Below are 20,314 nucleotides of genomic sequence, written 5' to 3'. Positions count from 1 at the left end.
AGAGCCGCTTCACTTGATTTGCTTGGCTGTGGGCAGCTACAAGGTGCACCTAAGTCGCCTTCTCTTTGCCCCACCCAGTCCATTGATTCTGATCAGGACATGGACTTGACCCAGGTTCCTCGCTCCCCCGGTGTCGAGAGCCTGCATCTAGAGCAAGGGGCGAACGCTGTTCCCCCTCTGCCACTGTTCGGCCCCGATGATCGGGATTGACTTACGGGATTCTTTCAGCCCCCTCCTGCCTGAGACCAGCAGCAGTGGCAGTACATGTATGGTGCTTATCCCTTCACTGGAGCGATGCCATGGCTTCCCCCGCACCCTCCAGACTGGGACTGCCACTCTTCTTCCTCCCTGCTCTCGGTATCGAGACCCTCCCCCGGCACCGGAGTTTATTGAACCTCGCCGGTCGCAACAGAGTGCTAAGCGTCCCGCTCTACAGGCGTCGGCATCAAAAAACTCAAGGAACCGTCGGAGCCGGTGCTGTCAACACCGATCCTCCAAATGTCATTTTCCAAACTTTCGAACCGTTCCAGTTCCTCCGATTCTTCTCAGTCGGGTTCGGAGGGTCTGCGCCCCCCACCAAATGAGCCTTCCCCTCCACAGCAAGTGGGAGATGATCTTCCAATTTCTCTATCGGAGGACGTTAAATCTTATGGGGACTTTGTTAAGCGAATGGCTAACAGCCTAGCCTTGCCTACAGTTCAACCACCACTGGCAGTTACGGACTCAGTTTTTGATATTGTCCAGATGGACACCTTGACGGCAGTCGCTCTCCCCATGACTTTGGTCTTGCTACAGACTGCCAAGGCTCCCTGGTCTCATTCCTTTGTCCATCCCTATTTCTAGCAAACAGATAGAGCATATGTATAAGGTGCAAGAGACTGGAGCAGAGTTCCTTTTTATCCACCCGAAACCGAATTCCGTTGTGGTGACTTCTTCTGCTAAAGGCAAACGCAGCCATTCTTCCCTTTCCGATAGGGAAGGTAGGAAACTTGACTCCTTCGGCAGAAAGTTCTACACGGCCGGTGCGATGGGCATTAAAACCTCCATTTATGCTGCCTGTATGGGCCAATAACAGTATGCCTTATGGGAGCAGATGTCAGAGTTTATCGCTGCTCTCCAGGATGATATCAATCTCCAAGCCAGACATATCCAGAAGGAAGGCATGCTTCTGGCAAAACAACAACTCAATGCTTCCAAGCATACGTTAGATGTCGCGGCAAAGACCCTCACTTCCTTGTTTGCCCTGCGGCGTCATGCCTGGCTGTGCTCCTCGGCATTGCAGCCAGACACCAAGACTATTGTTGAGGATCTTCCCTTCAAGGGCTCTTTAGCTCCACTACCGATACCGTGCTTCAAGAGCTCGGTAAAAGCATCAAAATGTCTCGTAACCTGGGAGTCACTTCAGGTGCTAAATATACTAAGGGGAAAACTTGGTCCAAGCAGTGGTCCCGTAGATCATCAAAATCCTTTCCTGAGCCACACTGGGAATGTTCCCCTGGCAGCTCTTCTCGACCTTATGGGTGAAAATCTAAGTTTTCACCTGCTTCCCTATCCAGAGCGAAAGCTCCTAAAGTTTCTAAGCAGAATCTTTGACGTCAGCCTTGTCAGGTAACCCTGTCATAGGTTTGGAATGTGGAGGGGTGCCTCCCGTTTTCTGTCTCAGCTCTCCTTGGCTCACCAACTGTTTGCTATATTATGCTTGACCTTGTAGATGCTCCAGCTGCAGTTTTTCTTGGCTGGGAAAGTTAACGGCTTTTGCTTTGCCTGCTTGCTTCGCCCGCATGCGTGAGATGTATCCATTGGCTCATGCTTACAGGGGGGATGTTTGATTCTAGTATAAGTCAGAGGCCCTAGTATTGGCGGCCATTCCTAAAATAAGCTGTACACGTGTCTCTAGTACTGGATTTACCAATAAACAGTTATCTTCTCGTGAAGCCCTGTGTTGCGTAACCTAAGGACCCTGACAAGCATCTTCCAAGTGTCTCACACCCACCTGTCTATGTTCCTGTCCTCCTGGAAACTTATAACGTCTGTGTTGTGTAACCTAAGGACCCTGACAAGCAAATTATCAAGGCGGGGTACCTCATAGAATTTTCCCAACTTCCTTCGGCTGCTCATTTTGTTGTCATCCCTACTTCAGCTGTTCTATTGGCGGAAGTGCAAACCCTTCTTCAAAAGGATGCCATAGAACCGGTGCCTGTAGCTCAACACCAAGAGGAGTTCTATTCTCGCTACTTTACGGTCCCAAAGAAGAATGGAGGCCTCCGCTCCATAATGGACCTCAGAAACTTGAACTGTTTCATCATTTACAAAAAATTCAGGATGATGTTACAAACCATTCTTCCACTCCTGAATTGAGGGGCGTGGATGGTGACATTGGACCTCAAGAATGCTTATTTCCATGTCTCCATTCACCCTTCCCGCCATATGTTCCTCCATTTCATGGTAGGAAACAGACATTTCCAATACAATGCTCTCCCTTTTGGGCTATCCACAGCCCCAAGGCTTTTCACAAAGATTATGGTTGTTATCATAGCATACCTCTGTTTAAAGGGCGTTCAAATTTTCCCATACATCGATGGTTGGTTGCTGGTAGCGAACTCCAAGACATCCCTACTCAACCACATTGAACTGATCTTGACCACCCTGGAATCTCTGGGCCTCAAGGTAAGCCTAAAAAAGTCAATGCTCCTCCCTGCCACGCGGGTGCAATTTATAGGAGTGATTCTGGACTCTCTACTGTGCAAAGCATTTCTCCCTCCTCAGAGAGCATGGGACATTGTCTATTTAGTGGACCTCTTCCACAGGACGGGAAGTGCCACTGCAAAACAAATTCAATAGCTATTGGGCTTGATGGTGGTTACCACCATTGTGATTGTCTTTGCCAGACTCCACATGTGGCCACTGCAACTGTGGTTCTTCCAGAAATTTCATCCACAACGACAACCTCAGTCCCTTCGACTTGTCCTCCCACTGAAGGTATTGTTCCCTACGTGGGTGGACAGACCCTTTGAATATCTTGGCAGGAGCGCTGTTCCACCCACCCACTTCTACAATGACGTTGACAACAGACGCGTCTCTGTGGGCTTGGGTGCACATCTCAAGGGGCTTTGCATTGGGGCTCAATGGGAGTCCCATGTAGCCCACCATCACATCAATTTCCTCGAGTTGCTGGCCATGCAGTATTGCACTCAGATCTTTCTGACACCTGGTGGCCCATCAGGTGGTCACTGTCCTCACCGACAACACCGCGGCCCCGTGTTATATCAACAGGCAGGGAGGCACGATTTCCAGAGCACTGTGCTGGCTGGCCCTGGACATATGGGATGAATGCCAGTTGTGGAGCATGTTCCTGAGAGCCGCCCATCTTCCAGGAACTCTGAACGTACAAGCGGACTTCCTGAGCAGAGGAGGTGCGTCGGGCCATAAGTGGGAGCTCAACTGGAGCTACCTCCAACCGATTTTTCATCTCTGGGGCCGTCCAGAGGTGGACGTGTTCGCAACATGCCAGAACAGGAAATGATGTCTGTTCTGCTTCAGAGCGGGGACCGATCCGCTATCTCCTCATCCCGTGGTCACACCTGTACGTGTTCCTTTTTCCTCTGATTCCTCTGATCTCCAGAGTACTCGTCAAGGTGATGCAGGAGAAACCACGTTGTCTTCTGGTCACTCCCTGGTGGCCCCGGCAACACTAGTTCTCCCTTCTGCTTCATCTATCCAAGGGCTCCTTCATCCACTTCCCCCCAGCTGCGGATCGCCTCCTTGCAGGGAAGGGACAGATACTGCATCACGATGTGCAGCGTCTCAAGCTCACAGCTTGGAGAATCCTCTTTTGACAGTTAGAGACAGGATAGAGCATGTCCTATTGAACTGTCATAAATCATCTCCTCGAACGTCTTATGATGGGAAGTGGAAGAAATTCCTGTCCTACCTGACTTTGTCAGGATTACCACCACCACCCATCGGACCTGATGGCGATCTTTGGGTTTTTTGTTGTCCCGTTTGGACTTGGGCCTTAACTGTGCTTCCTTGAAGGTGTACTTAGCTGCCATTTCGGCTAATCATCCACCCATCGATGGTCATTCTGTTTTCTCCCACTCTCAGACCAAAAAGTTCTTAAAAGGTCTACCCCACCTCTTCATCACACGGCCCCACGCCGGCCTGGGACTTACCTCTGGTGTTCGCGAGATTCATGAGCAGTCCCTTTGAGCTGATGGCTACTTGTAGTCTGCAGCTTTTGTTCTGGAAGACAGCCTTTCTGGTCGCTGTCACCTCCGCCAGGAGAGTGAGCGAGCTGTCAGCCCTTCACTGTGATCCCCCCACCTGAGTTTCCATCATAGTGGAGTCATGTTGGCTCCAGATGTTTCTCTCTTACCAAAAGTGGTTTCAGAGTTTCATCTACAAGCAGACATTGTTCTCCCAGTGTTCTTCCCGTCCCCGAAAACTGACAGAGAATGTCGGCCCCATTCGTTGGACGTTAAAAGGGCTTTGCTCTTTTATCTGAATAGAACTTGGCCCTTTCGAAAGTCACCGGCCCTGTTTGTTTCTTATGCTTCACCTACCCAAGGGAAGAAGCTATCGTCCCAACATCTGTCCAAATGGATCGTGGAGACTATTAAGCTTTGCTACTCTTTGGCGAAGAGTTCCACCCGGGCGGTGGCTTCATCAACAGCCTTCCTACAAGGTGCATCGCTTGAGGATATCTGAAATGCTGCGACTTGGGCTACTCCTCACACATTTGTGAAGCACTATGCCCTCAATGTACGTCTTCATCAGCGTTCCATAGTTGGTTGAGCGGTGTTGCAGGCAGTGCAGATCTAGGACCTTCAGCTCCCTCTTCCAGGTAGGTGTGTACTGCTTGCTAGACTTCCAGAAGTGTGATGCACAGAGACCACGAAGAAGATAAACAGGTTGCTTACCTGTAACTGATGATCTCTGAGTCGTCATCTGTGCATTCACACCACCCGCCCTCTTTCCCCTCTGCTTTCAGTCCTCTCCTTTCTTTAGAGACTGAGGGCAGCAGTCAGAAGAAACTGGCGGGATCGTCGTGCCCCTCCCCTAGTCATGTGCAGTGGAGCCCGGCACATGACTGGGGAGCAGGCACGAAAATCTCTTTTGCTTTCCGTTATACCGATCGGGGTCAGTGCAGGCGCGCTATATCCCAGAGGTGTGAATGCACAGATGACTACTCGAAGATCATCAGTTACAGGTAAGCAACTTGTTTATTCTAATAGGCTGATGCATTCCAGAATTCTACACTGGAGTCGGTTAGGCCAATGCAGTTCCCACCACAATCACTAAACAGTGATACAAGCGAGGTCAACATCAGGCCCGTAGCTACACTGGGGCCCCCAGCAGCCCGGCCCCATCATGCGTCAGCCAGGCCTCACAAGGCCTCCCCAGCTCTCCCTCCTTCTCTGCTCTCTCTCCCTACCTGTGTATTTCCTCTCTCCGATTCGGCAACTCATCAACATGCTCATCCTTGAGCACGATATAAACAGCAGCTGTTTTGTTTACTCCTGATATGACATTAATATGCACTAACTGGAGGAAAACTGAACTGGCACCTCTTCCTGCTCTTGTTCACATTGAGCAGATGACAAGATGGAGCAAGAGCACTCATGCCACATCTTTTCCTTCCATCTTGTCAGCCCTCAAACCTAATATGTCAATAGTAGCATCCTGTTATCACTTCCCTTAACCGAAGTGGCAGTGCACATTCTGAAACAATCTTGTAAATCTCCAACCCAAAACATACTTTCTGGGATGTTATCTGAACATGTTAGTGCTTGATTGGGGTGGGGGGATTCAGACCATATAAGCAGACCAATAACAAATACAGTACTAATTTCTGAGACAGTCTCTGGAAGAAGGGAGCGTATGTTAGTCAAGCTGTTCATTCCCTACCATCTCAGTATTATCACTTGCTGTCCATACCAGGCTGACTTTACAATCCCCCTCCCCACCCTGGGTTCAAGACAACATTTCATGGTATTTAGTCTAAAAAAATGCATAGTGATTAGTTTATCATTAATTTACAGTACTGAACTTGGCCTTTAGTATGTACAACAAATAATAAATCACAGGTGAATGTTACCTCCCATCTATCAAACTGGGGGAAAGGAAGGATTGGTCAGAATAAAAGCTCTCTGAGTAGAACAACTTTGGAATTAATTTCCCATAGTATTTTTTATTATCCTGAAATGGGAATAATGGCTATAAGGGAAAGCTGTTAGCAAGTCTGTATGAGTTCTGCTATTTCATAAAAAGCAGAATGGGGTATCTAGTACAGAAATAAGTTTTCACTTTATTATGTTGGTTCCAGACCATTTTCTTCAAAAATAAGAAAAATATGATAATTTACATAATTCATAGAATTACAGAACTTGGTTTCACTTAGTAGAGAATTGTGATTGAATTTTTTAAAAAGCAGAACATAGAATGTTGTCCATGCTTAAATTTTGTGAGGCCCAGTAGTGAGCACACCACTGGTTATTAGTGACTTTTTTTTTAAGAGCACTTGAAAGAATACCCCCTGTGTTTACCATATACCTGGAAGAGCACAGAGAAATGGCACCACAAAAGCATCCTTACCCACTCCCTTTCTTTGGAGACTTGCTGAAGCTCAAAGTCAGGAGCCTCATTCATTTTTATTTATTTATTTTATTACATTTATACCCTGCCCTCCCCGCGAACGGGCTCAGTATCTTCATCAGTATATTAACAATGTTCTGGGAACATCGATGTTGTGGTGAATTGACTAGACTTCAGTAGCCAAAGGACAGGGAGGGTGGGTATTCAAATGCATAGGTGTTATTTTATTCATTTGTTGCTTTTAATAGCATTATATACTTTGTTGCATTTAATAGCGTTATATACTTTGACAAAGCAAATTAGCAATAAATGAACTATACTTGTACTATTAATATCTGTGAAATAAGAGAGGCTGTATGTCATTATTCTACAAGAAGTTGAAGAAAGTCTGTATCATAAGTCCATAAAAGGAAAATAATCAGCCGAAGTAGCTCTTTTCATTGAATGCTGTAAAAACTGAAGCATGTGTGAAAAGGAGAGGTGGATCTCTAGTATTTGACAAAATGCATGAACTAAAGTGGGAAGAAAATAATTGAAGGGTGTAGTCTCCTCTGTTTCCCCAGGCAATTCTGAATACATAACAGCAATGTAAACTTGTCAATGCTAAACACAATTTGTGTTTCAAAGTGTGAGCTTTATACCACACTGAGGGCCAAGACACAGAGAGACAGCTGTAGTCATTTATTTAATGATATTAGTTATATATGTCCAAATAAAATTCAGAATAGAGCGAAGAAACCACTAAACTACCATGTGATCAACCAGAAACCCTAAGGCTCAAATTAACTAAAAGTTCAGGAAGAGTCCACATGACTAGCGTGTGACTAGAATAAAAAAAAAAAATTCTTACTGGAATACCTTCAAATGGACTGACTTAAGGAGCTTTTCTACAGTAAAGAATTCCCAAGCACTCAAACTGAAAAGGCAAAGACAAACTCAGTTGTGCTCTGCTTATTGAGGCTTTCAGGCTGGTGTTCAAAGCTTTCTACTGGTCCTGACATCACTGTAATTAAGAAGCTTCTGTCAAAAGGGTGATCTGAGAATTCCACGGATATTTAAAGCTGTTTTACATGTGATTTTTTTTTTTCAAGGAGATGACTATTTCCATTTAGAAAAATGTGAATATATATTATGCTATTTATACGAAAGAACGAATATTTTATTCCCTTCCCTAATTCCAGGCCATGCATTTCTTTCAAACAAACCTATTCAACTGAAAGGATTAGGGTTCACTCATTTATCTTACTGATGTCAAACCAGACAAACACTGCATGCTAAAACTAGTTCAGTGAAGTTACTTTTCTCTTAAATGTGTTACCAAACGCAGTTTAAGCAGTTTAACAGCCATTTTGGTGCTGGGGTTAAAGTGCTGGACTAGGACCTGAGCTGAAACCCCCAAGATGCCATGAAGTTCCCTGGAGTATCTTGGGCCAGTCATTTTTTTTTCTGCCTCTCCTACCCTATAGGCTTGTTGTGAGGATAAAATGAGGAAAGAAGAACCATGTTTACATCATAATGATCTTATTCAAAGAAGGGTGGGATTAAAATGCACGAGAATTAAATCCAAGAACTGTGTATCACAATATGAGCTGCATTTAGTTACAGGCCACACCAATAGTCACATAGAGACAAATGTCAAATAACATTTACTACAGTAGTACATCTTTGGGTGCATATAACTGAATGCCATGCTTCTTTAATACAGACGACACCACGTACTTGTTTTAAACTCATCAAGTCAGCCAACACACACGAAGTAAAAAATGAAGGATTAAACTGGATACCTTAAATAAAGAATTACTGTGTTGCAGTAGATGGAATATTTGGTCTTAGAACCAAAAGACCCAGTTTCATGCTCACCCACGAAGCTCACTAGGTGCACCTGGGCTAGTTATTCTCTTTCAAGTTGAGTTACTTCGTAGGATTGTTGGGAGCATAAATAGGAGTAAGGGATTCCATGTATATCACATGAGCTCCTTGGAGGAAAGATGAAGTACAAATAAAAACATCTGCTGACAAGTGTGCTTGAAATTTTAGGCTTCACTGGGGACAAACGTCCCCCTACAGCAACACTAGTTGACCCTTACAAAAAGAATTCAAATGGCACACCTGTATCCATTCCCAGATGTTTTAAAAATCAACTTCAACTAATTACGGAATGACTAAAAGTTCCGTAACTGTGCTAATCTCCTGATATACTCTGAAATAGTGAATTTAATGGGGTGTGTCTAAACTTGGTTAGGATTCTGTATCTGTACTTGATGCAGAAAGAATTGAAGTAAATATAGTTACCAAGAATGGAGTATGTACTCCAGTTTCCTGCTTTCTTTTTGTCCGTTTCCCCATAATGGCTACAAAATGTGGAGAGAGCTACAGCACTCACTCATCTCTCTCAAAAAAGTATTTTCATTCAGGCTGCAGGTTTGCTACACCCCTCCCATCTTTGCTGCTCTTTCCATTAGCTTGCTGTCTTGAGTCTTCTATCAGCATACCAATAGATTTCACAGCCACCACAAGTATACCCTCACCAAAGTGCTAATATTGTTCAGGTGCTCTGGACAGCCAGCCTGCCTGTTGCAAAAAGATTGCTCCAAGGAAGGGTCCTGCCAAGCTTAGGGTAGGGGTTAGCAATGGGGTGGGGTTTGACTGCTGCTGCTTCCTCTGGGTAGGAGCCAGGGTAGAGCACTAAGTTCGAGTACCCAGCACATTTGATTAACCATCAACCCCTATTCCCCAGATGACAAAGCCTTTACTGTATTTAATGTCAACTGGTACGGCTAAAATGAGTATATGACTACCATTCCAGAAAAGTTCCTTCTTCTTTGACTTTAGAAGCTTCTTTTTGGTTCTAAAGCAGTTATTTACCTTCAAGAAATACTCAGTTATATCAGTATTGTCTGATAACTGTCCTATCAAAACATCACAACATCATTTAAAACATTGACAGATAGTGAATTTGTGTTGGATCCACCAGCAATCCATCAGTGGAGGACACTGAAGCTGCAAATCTTCTACACCCCGTAGTCCCTTCTGACCCTGACAAAGTTGACTCTCCAGGGTTGTTACCCCTACCAGCTTTAATTTAAAAGCTGAATAGCTGATTTTAGTTTCAGGGGAAATTTAGTCAAATGATAGGCCTCAGCGAGAGGTGGGGTAGTAAGCGCGGATCCGCTATCAATTTTTACGAAGATAGTCCCTTTAAGACCCCTTATTGAGTCAATAACCAGTCCAAATGGTAAAAGAAGTGGATTGTATTAGGGGAAAATAATGATTTAGGTATTTACACTCAAATCAAGGATTGCAAACATACAAGGAGATATAAAAAGAAGTTAGCAGACAGACAGAGGGGTGGGGAGATTAGGGTAATACTATACCTATCCAGATGTGCAGGGGTCCATGGCTAGAAAGGGAGGGGACCCAAACTGTGGGGTTTGGGGGTGCTTCTCTGCTGTAGGCTGCCTCACTCAGAGTGACACACCTTAATGGCCATGTGTTTTGGAGGATACAGACATGGGAAAACAATGTGAACCAATGGGAGGCCTTGAGGGGCTTGTCCCAGGTGAAGACAAAAGATTACCTGGAACAGGGAAGAGTCCCAGGGGTGTGACGCCAGGAGGGGCAAGAGCTAAGTGTGACCAGTGTGGTTTCAGAGGGGCAGAGTCTGGATTCACAGTAGTGTTGATGGGATTAACCAGGTGCTGGGTAGTTCTACTGGAGCTAGCTGAATGGGTTTGATGACCACTAATGCCAAGGCAGTTTGAATAGGTTCCCAGGTTCAGACAAAAGGTGGGAAATGATTGCCTGCTTAGTGTCAGGAAGGATTGCTAAGCATTTGAATGTTTGATTCGTTTTTCTCGGTATCCTGAGGGATGGAGTAGGAAAGACAGTGGTGGAGACAAGGGATTTCCACATGGTTATACAGGTCACACAAAAGGGTTACTTGAGGGTTTGGGGACAGAGGAGCTGTGTGCCAGGTGGCCTCTGAATAGTCTTTAGAAATGTAGACACTGTACCTGGAGGAACCCACTGTTATTCTATATGCACACCTCTGCTGGGTGGAGGGGGAGGTTGAAGGTAGCCTTAGAGGGCTGCCTTGTGTCACCTGAAAATGGAGACCCTTTTGCAGAGCTTTTGGCTAGCTCTGTGTTTCAGGCCAGGAGTGGGGTGCCCAGCTATTTAGGGCTGCCCATGAGTAAAGCAGCGCATCGGGGCTACAGGGTGAGAGAAGACCCACCTGAAGCAACAGCCATGAGGGTTAGTAAGGAGATGGAAGGGAGCAAAACTGCCCTCTCTGTTTTTCCATCAGCACAGTTCTGCTGACTAAAGAGAAGGGAACAGTTTTGCAGCCTTCTCCCTCCTCAGTACTGCCCATTGTCCCAGATGGCTATTGCTTCTCAAGGGTTCCATCACCCAAGGAATCAACTTTCTCAGTGTTGTAAGGGACTGCGGGGGGGGGGGGGGGGGCCTCGTTCCCAAGAGTGGATCACTAGATCAACCCCTTAAGTCTTCACACAGAAGAAAAACCAGGCATATTTTTCATATCAACAACCAAACGGCTTATTTGCTACTCCACTGTCCCCCCCTTTAAGATATTTCTGTCTTAAAATATTTCTATTGAATATAACACAATAAAATAGGTTTATAATACAGGCTTGTTAATTTCAGCTTTCCTTTCCTTTTAATGATTATCCAAGCAACTGCAATCAAGTAAGAATTTTCAAAAGCTCTTGACTTGGGAACTGGAGGAAAGCAGAAAGAAAGGTCAAGCGACCTTCATTATCAATATTTTTCAGCTGTAGAAAACAAATACTTGCCCTTTAGTAAGACCTAATGAATGAATTTAATGTAGTCCTAAAAATACATGCATCAGCAGTAGCACTTGTTGGAACTTACATTTTTTTGCAATGTGGACACTTTGCCAAAGTGTTAAACCTTAGTTCCATCCACTGTAAAAAAAGAAAAGAAAAAAGGAGGGGGGGTAGAGAGAGAAAGCTGAAAAAAATACCAGTGTGAATATTCTACTTCATGTTAAATGTCACAGGGGATCACAGCAAAATATTTTGATTCTCGTTTTCTTCCGTCACTGGGATGCCCTTTTGGACACAGTATCAGCACACTTTGTGGTTTGGGATTTCCATATAAAACCATTTCCCATGACTTACAAATTACAAGACTGAAATAATACAAGCTATGGTTACAAATGGCAGCAGCAATCTGATGTCATTTATATGGCAGTTGCCCTCATTTTAAAATGAAGGAAGATCAGCCACTAAATGCATTGTTCATAAATGGCCTGTTCATGGCCTGTTCATAATTTCTGGCTAAAAATTGTTTACTGTTAGTATAGAGATAAGTTTAAAATGTACATTTAGACCCTTTCATATTCCAGTGGTGGGAGATCAGTTTAGATCAGTAAAAAAGAGCAAGAATCCAGTAACACCTTAAAGACTAACAAAATTTGTGGCAGAGCATGAGCTTTCATAAGTTACTGCTCACTTCTTCAGATACAGCTAGAATGCAAGTCCTTGTATCTTGGAGAGTGGAGTGATTTCAGATGCCAAATGACAATAGCAGATGTCATTGGATTAGGTATGATATGCAGAGCAGTAGTAGCATGGAGAAACCAGCATTAGTAATGAGACAGGAAACCTAGGTCCCGATTCAGCCCAGGAGGATGCATTGTCAGGATGCAGGAGGCTTCATTATCAGTTGCAATTCAGCAGTCTCTCTAATCTCCCTTCGAATTGCCTTTGTAAGAAAACTGCAACCAAGGAGTCTGTTGATGTTTGTATTATTTTGCTATGTAATCCCTGCATTACCATGTCATGTTAATACTTCTGCTTTGTTTCCCTTTTAGATTTTTACTCAGTTTTAGATTTCCACAATCCTATTAGATTGCTTACTAGGTCTCCCATCCTGTTGACTGCATTGACTTACACTCACTGCCTTGAGTCTCAGCAAGAAAACCAGAGTATAAATAACGTAAATAAATAAAAAATTAAAATAGCCACTAGACACGCAGAGCCAGAGAGTTACCAGACTCATTGATATTCCTGAGGCATAATCTCATGTGGTTGTAAACAATGGGAGGAAGGAGATTGTTCCCACGCCTTTCCTAAAATATGTCCCGCATATTGGTCAGGCCTCAGCTGGAGTACTGAGTGCCATTCTGGAGGCCTCACTTCAAAGAAGATGTGGATAGAATGGAGGGGGTACAGAAGAGAGTGACAAGGATGATCAGGCTTGGAGACCAAGCCCTACAAGAAAAGGCTGAGGGACTTGATAATGTTCAGTCTAGAGAAGAGAAGGTTGAGGGGGGACATGATCACTCTCTTTAAGTATTTGAAAAGCAGTCACTTAGAGGAGGGCACAGAGCTGTTCCTGTTGGCAGAAGAGGGTAGGTACTTGTTGGAAATTGGGGGGGGGGTTACAGTAAGAGTAGTTCAGGAGTGGAAACATCTGCTTAAGGAGGTGGTGAGCTCCCTCTCACTGGCAGTTTTCAAGCAGTGGCTGGACAAATACTTGGCAGGGATGTTTTAAGCTGCTCCTGCATTGAGCCAGGGTGTTAGACTAGATGGCCTGTATAGTTCCTCCAACTCTTATTCTGTAGCCAGATTGGCTGAATTGCTTGGAATTCACATTCAGGCTCTTGGTAATGTCAAGAATATTTCAATGTTAATTTACTACTCGAAAGGATTGGCCTGATTCTATAGCCAGGATTGGCTGAATTGCTTGCAATTCACATGCAGGCTCTTGATAATGTCAAAAATATTTCAATATTAATTTACTACTCGAAAGGATTAGCCTGAATTTCTTGCTCTTTACCCATTCCATATGGTTCATAATCAGGTTTATGTACCCAAGCAGGCTTCTCACGTGGTTTTTCAAAATACAAAAGGAACGTTGGGCATGGACTGGGGAGAGTGCCATGTAAAATATTCCACTCGTACTCAGTCTCTTGGGTGCATCTCTTCAGATCCTGCACCCCAGGTACATAGCATTCAGCAGTGCTCCTAGTCAAGAGATGTACCCCTGTGGTGACAGAGTTGGTTTAATTAAGATAGACTGAGAACAGCAGTTGTTTCCTTTGGGAAAGAGAGGGGGGAGACAGGACGGGGAGAAAGAATGAGTCAAATCAAGAATGCTTGGGTATAAACCTGCATCCTTAACACTCCCAAGAGCACACTAGCACCATCTTGGCTCTACTTCTTTTGACCACAGTGCTGCCTCAGATTCATCCATGTTCGGCTGCATAAGAAGGTGCTTACTAGCTTGGCTCTTATGGAGAGGAAAGGTGGCTCACTAACTTGGGGTGGCCTCATCTGGCCATACTGGGCTTCAATCCTCAAAACTCTTATCCAAAATAATCCCACAGACTTCAAGGGGAATACTGTAAGCATCAGCAGACAGAAACCTTTGTATGAAATGCAATAAAAGAGCTGTCCAGACAAGCTGGTGAAACAAACTCTACCTTCAAGAACCAAAACTCATAATTCCGGATAGATTTTTAAATGGGAAAATCTAAATGACGACATAAAAATCAAACAGTCAAATTCAGAAAACACAGGGTTCAGTTACCAATCTTGTAGGCTGCAAAATCATAGAGTTTTTTTCCTCCTGCAGTTCAACTGAAATATATGAAGAGGAAATAAATCACACCTTTCGTATTTGGGGCAAGGGAGAGTTTGAAGAGCTGAATAGACACTGAGGTACCCATAAGAATTAAGAGTTTCTTATCTTCAATTTGATTTACACTAAGCCCTTTATCCACTTTCTTGTCCATATACTGGTGCTGATTCCCTTTAGTTCCTTGGCTTGACAACTTGACAAAGGCTTATTTAGTTTCCCACTGAAATTATTAAGTCAGTCATAAGACAAGGAAGGCACTGTGTCTGGTTGAAACCAGACCTGCAGTTCCTTTATCAAGATCATCCCATCAAACCTCCTGTCTGCAGTATTTTTCCAAGAGATTAGCCTCAAGAGGAGAGAATGACTGAAGAAGGTTATCAGAAGCATGAGCTAATTTTAGGGAAACAAACTGAATCTTAACTATCATAGACATGGAATGTGAACTGTGTCAAAGAAAACAAACAGATTCTTAGATGAAACACATTTTTAATTATAAACTTGGACCAAATGTATGTGGCATGAACAACTCTGTACCCCTGGACAATGATTGTTTAAAAAAGAAACCTGAAACCTGGGGTAAATATCTTAGCAACTCAAAGTCAATACTTGAGAACATAGCTCTGGCCCACACAAATGCCTCTTCACAGCTGTTTCTGTCTTTTCAATAGCTGCAGGGCTCACTTAGAAAGGGAGGAGGTTTGGTCCTTTGCATGGAACCTGTTGGCTATGCTTACCAAGAATGTATTTCCACAATGCCCACACACCACTCTAGTGCCTTCTGGCTGAACAGGTATTGCTGGCTGTGCTGGTTGCTCCTCTGGAATCAGCATAACTGGACCAAGATTAATGATGCGTCTACTGTAGGAAGACAAAAAAAGCTTATGCCATTATCTATGCAATACCCTAAATGATTTCTCTGTAGCTAAATGTCTTCTGCAAAGATCATTCCAATTTGGCCCACTTGAAGAAGGACCACTGTAATACAAAATACCAAGCAACATTTCAAGACACAACATGGGTGAGGGGCTATGGATAGTTTCCTTTGACAACTGTTGTCAGCGTAGGTTGGGGCTCCCAACCTTTTTGAGTCTGCAGGCCCTTTTGGAATTCTGACATGGAATGATGGGCACAGCCACAAAATGGCTGCCACAGGAGGTGGAGCCACCCACAGAGAAGAAGCCTAAGTGCAGGGGGGGAAGAGGGACAATTTAAAAAAATACAGTTTTGGAAAGGGTGGGAGAGAGTAAAACCAACATTGTGGTGGCAGCTGCTACTGGAACACCATTATTTTAAGCTGCCCAGCCAATCAGATCTCCGGTAGCCAATCAGAAGCCCTACTTTCTACCCACTTTCTAGAAACACTTGATGGGCACTAGGAAAGGTGACAGAGGGTGGCATGGTACCCACAGGAACACTGTTGGAGACCCCTGATGTAGGTGTACGTATATTTTCAAACAATAGAAATTCAGAGTAACTTAAAAGCCTGGATGCAATGGAACCAACACAAGTTGGTCCAATAAAGATATAATCTTGCCTAGTCTCAGTCCAGAATGGAACCAACTATCTTTATGATACCCAGATTGACTACACATTCTAGAAGTCATTTCCCTGGCAGTCCTCCAGGCTTGAAATTTCAGTTGCCGCACAGACTACAATGGCAATGTTTGCAGTACATCGCCAACAATACAATCCTAAGAAGAGTTATACCCTTCTAAGCCCACTGACTTCAATCGCTGCTTTGGATAGTGCTATGAAACTTTTGCACTTGCTACATAAATCTACATTCTGCTCTAGCATGAAACTTTTTTTCAGTATTGAGTAGCACCGTGGCCAATAGTTAATAAATTGTGGGGCCAAAAATGGTGTTGGTTGGGGGAATCCTGCACTGAACAGAGCTGTACTGTACCTCAGTGCCTCAATAAAATGGGGAGGCTACCACTACAGGAACAAAGTGGATGAGATGCCCCTTTGCATCAGTTTTGGCTGGAAGCCCAGCACACAATCCTATTGTTTCTTTATTAATATATCATATGATTTACTAATGGCAGTGTGTGGATATATAGATACTTGTACATAAATTATTTTTACTGTGATATATTATAATACCAAATTACTTTTTTCTCATTTTGATTTATTGCATTAAACATCTTTTAAGGCTCACAGTGCAATTCAATGAAGAGTTACTTCATTCTAAGCCAATCAAAGCTAATGGGTTTAGGCTACAGTAACTCAGCATAGGATTGCACTGTTAGTGTCTTTCTGACAAATGATTCTATCACTTTTATACATCAAGTTAAAGAAATGAACATCAGATCAAAACCCCAGTAACCAAGAAGTGTTTGTCTAAAGACTAAGAAAAGGGAAGCATGATGGATTGTTCCACGTTTTCGAGTAATAACAATGCTGTAATAAAATTGCAATAAAAATAAAATTGCTGCGGTGGCTCAAGTGGTTAAGACGCTGCACTGCAGGCTGTGGAAGGTCAGTAGTTCAGCAGTTCAAGACCCGGGTGCTGCATGATGGAGTGAGCTCCCATCTCTAGTTCCAGCTCCTACCAACCTAGCAGTTCGAAAGCAAGAAATTGCAAGTAGATAAATAGGTACCACTTCAGTGGGAAGGTAACAGCGTTCCGTGCCCCTTGGTGTTTAGTCATGCCGGCCACATGACCATGGAAATGTCTTCGGACAGCGCTGGCTCTTCGGCTTTGAAACGGAGATGAGCACCGCAACCCTAGAGTCGGATTCGACTGGCTTTCGAGCAAGGGAACCTTTACCTTTAATAAAATTGTGCACTAAAGGAGGTTTCCATGGATGTCTCATTGTTTGTAATGGATCAGACAGTCTTTCTCAGAAATTAAAGGGTTCTTTAAAAAAATCAGTGCAGACTTTATTAAAGTCTATCTGTATATCTAACAGCCATCTGTTGGCTGATCTGCAGATATCTAAATCCACAGATCATGCCCACACTGACAGAAAGGAGGTTTTTCTCCAAGCTTGGGGGAACCCCCAGGTTTGCAGAAAAATCGTAAAACTTACAAAAATTGCATTGGGGGTTTAACCTCATCAAAAAATAAACATTATCTGTGCACATGCACCTCAGCTGCCAACACAATGGCTCCCAGGGGTCCTGCCAGGGGCCCTGGGAAGCACCACTGCAGCCGTCTGAGCAAGGGCAGCCCCATTAGCTAAGAAAAGGCCAAGATAAGGAAGGGAGAGAGGAGTAAGAGAGATGGGGGGATACTGACAGAAGGGGAGGGGGGAAAGATGGGGATAAGACTGTAGAAAAAAGGGAAGGGGGGAGAAAGAGGGGGGTTGGTTTGTCAGAGAAGGAGACCGTCAGAGGAGAAGGGGGGGAGAAAGAGTGAGATTGATAGAGAAGGGCAGGGCCGGCTCCAGGTTTTTTGTACAGTAGGCGAGGCTACCTTCTGGTGCGCCTCCGCAGCAGCTGCCAAGGCGCCCCCATGTAGATCCCGGCTGGCTCCTGTACCCCAAGGGTCACTTCTCCTTCCCCCCCCCAGGCCTTCCTCTTGGGGCGCTCCGGGCCTCCCGGACAGCGCTCAGATGTGCAAGTAGCAGCTGGCCAGTTTCCAATCCCCTCCCCCCCGGTGCCAATCACAGCCCCATCGGGGTCTTGCAGGGTGATGTCGTCAGCCCCTTTGGGCAGGGCACGGTGTGGAGGAGACCGCGGCGAGGACAGCTCTCTCAAGGCTTCAGGAAAGCTGCACGGTGCACCCCCCGCCCCTTCGGGAAGCCTCTGCAGCTCTTCTGCCTTCAGCAAGGAAAAGCCGCTTCAAACCTCGTGGGAAACCTCCCCCTCCCTTTCGCATTCCTTGGAGAGGCGCTGAAGCCGGCTGGAGGCTCCCCAGGGGCCCGGGGTTAGGGTGGTAGTGGGGGGGTGCGTTTCTTCGCCTCCCTGGTGCTGCTGAATTGCGGGGGGAGGAGGCGCTCCGGCCAGCAAGGGAGGCACACCCTGGGGTGCTTTGTTTCCTGTGCGGGGCGAGGAGGGGAAAAGGCCGGCTGGCCGAGGGAAAGGGAGCCCACCACCGGGACATGTGGCCCAGGGCCTAATGGGGAAGGTGGGGCGGCAGGCAGGCCAGAGTGGCGCCCTTGTCAAGCTTGCGCCCTAGGCGACAGTCTAAAATTTGTCAATGATGGGACCACCCTGGAGAAGGGGGGAAGGGAAGAAAGGTGGGGAAAGGGATGCATCCTCCCCACAAGCTTCTTGTGGGTCTCCACTTGTACAATAAATATTCTTCTGTCCAATTTGAATGTAATTTTTTTCTTCCTTAAAAGGATTGATTTGGATATGCATAGGCTAGAAGACACTGTTTATACAAAATATTGATTAAAAACAACAACAGCTAGTCTTACACCATTCATTACATATTTTTTGTGAGAAAAGAAAACAAATAAGATGTAACTTTCACAACCCTTACCAATTGGGTCTTGGACATCCTATTCTCCGTGATGTATCCTTACAGATAAGAAGACAATTACACGGACATCTAACATACTTTTTCCCTGAAGGAGGGTTTTTGATTGGCTGCATAAAACAACAAAAATAAATTTCATATATAATGTAGTGATTTGTAAAAGAATAAAATATTGACGTATTTGAACAATGAAACAGATAATGATAAAGCGAATCAAGTCTGTGGACAGCACAGGCTTGCTACAATGGTCTTACAACTACATTTTTATCCTGGTCAGTTATATGTTTTTCTTTCAATTTTAATGCTTTTTGCTATGCTAACAGTTGATGTTAGCTGTCCGGAAAGCCTCTAGCTGGTAGACAGAATAATTTATAAGTGAATAAATGTGTCCAGCAAGGATCATATGTTCTTATGCAACAACCAAAACTAACCATCAGTCTTTTACCTCAAATACACTGGAACTATTTTACTTACAGTTTTCCTTTCAAAATTCATTTCCTTTTAAAACATTGATGCCACACACAAATCTGCCCTGAATTAATTTTTCTCTCTGCCCTCCAAAGCCCTTTCCCACACCTACCCAGAACACAAGCTCAAGCTCTTCAGATCTTCAAAAAAAAGTATTTAGTGAGGTATGGAGCCCAACACTGTTGGATTTTCATTATTCCCCCCCACACACACACCCATAAGAGCCTTGATGGCCCAAGCAAACCCAATTGAGGCGCCTCTTCGTTCCGACAGTTCTCCGTGCTGTGAGACCAAATGGACTTAGTGACGCTGACCGGGGCAAGCGTAGGAGATCGAGCGGCAGAAATGAAAGCTGAAAGCAAGGTCGAACTACCAATTATGAACGTGAGTCAGTTTTGAAGCGTTTATTAAAGGGAAAAAGATAGCTCCCCACCCCACCGAACGGGAAAAAGGCGAGCGAGGGAGGGACGCCTCCCATGCACATGAACTTTTGAGCGATTGAGGGGGGGAGCGGAAGAAAACGCGAAGGAAACTGCCTAGAAGTACTTACTAAAGCAAATCTAAGCGGTCAAGCGCACATTCGGAGACTTTAACAAAATTTGCGAAAGTAAACAAGCGATAAGGATGGTGGGGAAGAAGGACAGAGAAAAACTTTTGAAAGCGAAAGGGTCTGAGAGCCCGAAACCGGAAGCTACCAGCGAGGTGGCAAAGTCTATAGTGGAATATATGTGCCCTCTACTGGAACAGCTGAATAACTTCATGGAACAGATGTCTAAAGTGACTCAAAGTATTACTGCACAACAAACCCAGATAAACGATATGATACAAAAAATGAAGCAAGATACTGAGAAGGTGAAGGAAGTGGCTGCAACTACCCAGAAGGTGAAGAAAAAAGTGCAAAAACTGGAAAGGAAACAAATCTCCATGGAAGATCAACTGTTGCAAGTGCAAATGGAAAAGGCCAACATGATTCTTCGCTTCCAGGGCATGCCAGAGAACAGGGGGGAGAATCTTAAAGTGATGAGTGAATTACTAGCCCCAGTGACAGAAATGAAGGCGGAATCGTTGCTGAGTGAGATGGATGTGGTTTACAGATCATATTCCGGCTATATAAAGAAAAATAATCTGCCTGGGGAAATTGTCGTAAGAGTCTCGAAGAGGCATGTGAGGGATGCAATCCTGAAAGCGGTC

At 44.7% G+C, this 20,314-nt stretch overlaps 1 protein-coding gene across 2 annotated transcripts in view; it reads right to left on the bottom strand.

Annotated features, from left to right (window-relative positions):
* The window catches only part of TMEM55A (transmembrane protein 55A), a 43,935-nt gene that overhangs the window by 5,277 nt on the left and 18,344 nt on the right, over positions 1 to 20,314 (bottom strand). Inside the window, exons 3-5 of one of the 2 annotated variants that reach the window (XM_015406065.1) lie at positions 18,659 to 18,765; positions 14,958 to 15,081; positions 11,488 to 11,540 (exon numbers count right to left, since the gene is read on the bottom strand). In XM_015406065.1, coding sequence (XP_015261551.1) covers positions 11,488 to 11,540; positions 14,958 to 15,081; positions 18,659 to 18,765 — 284 coding nt within the window. The remainder of the gene's footprint in view (positions 1 to 11,487; positions 11,541 to 14,957; positions 15,082 to 18,658; positions 18,766 to 20,314) is intronic. The other variant, XM_015406066.1, reaches the window with a different exon arrangement.

The sequence above is a fragment of the Gekko japonicus genome, unplaced genomic scaffold (genome assembly GCF_001447785.1).
Source record: "Gekko japonicus isolate JY-2015 unplaced genomic scaffold, Gekko_japonicus_V1.1 scaffold531, whole genome shotgun sequence".
Taxonomy (NCBI): domain Eukaryota; kingdom Metazoa; phylum Chordata; class Lepidosauria; order Squamata; family Gekkonidae; genus Gekko; species Gekko japonicus.
Note: the sequence above shows the minus strand (reverse complement) of the source record. Positions and strands in the feature narration are given on the sequence as shown.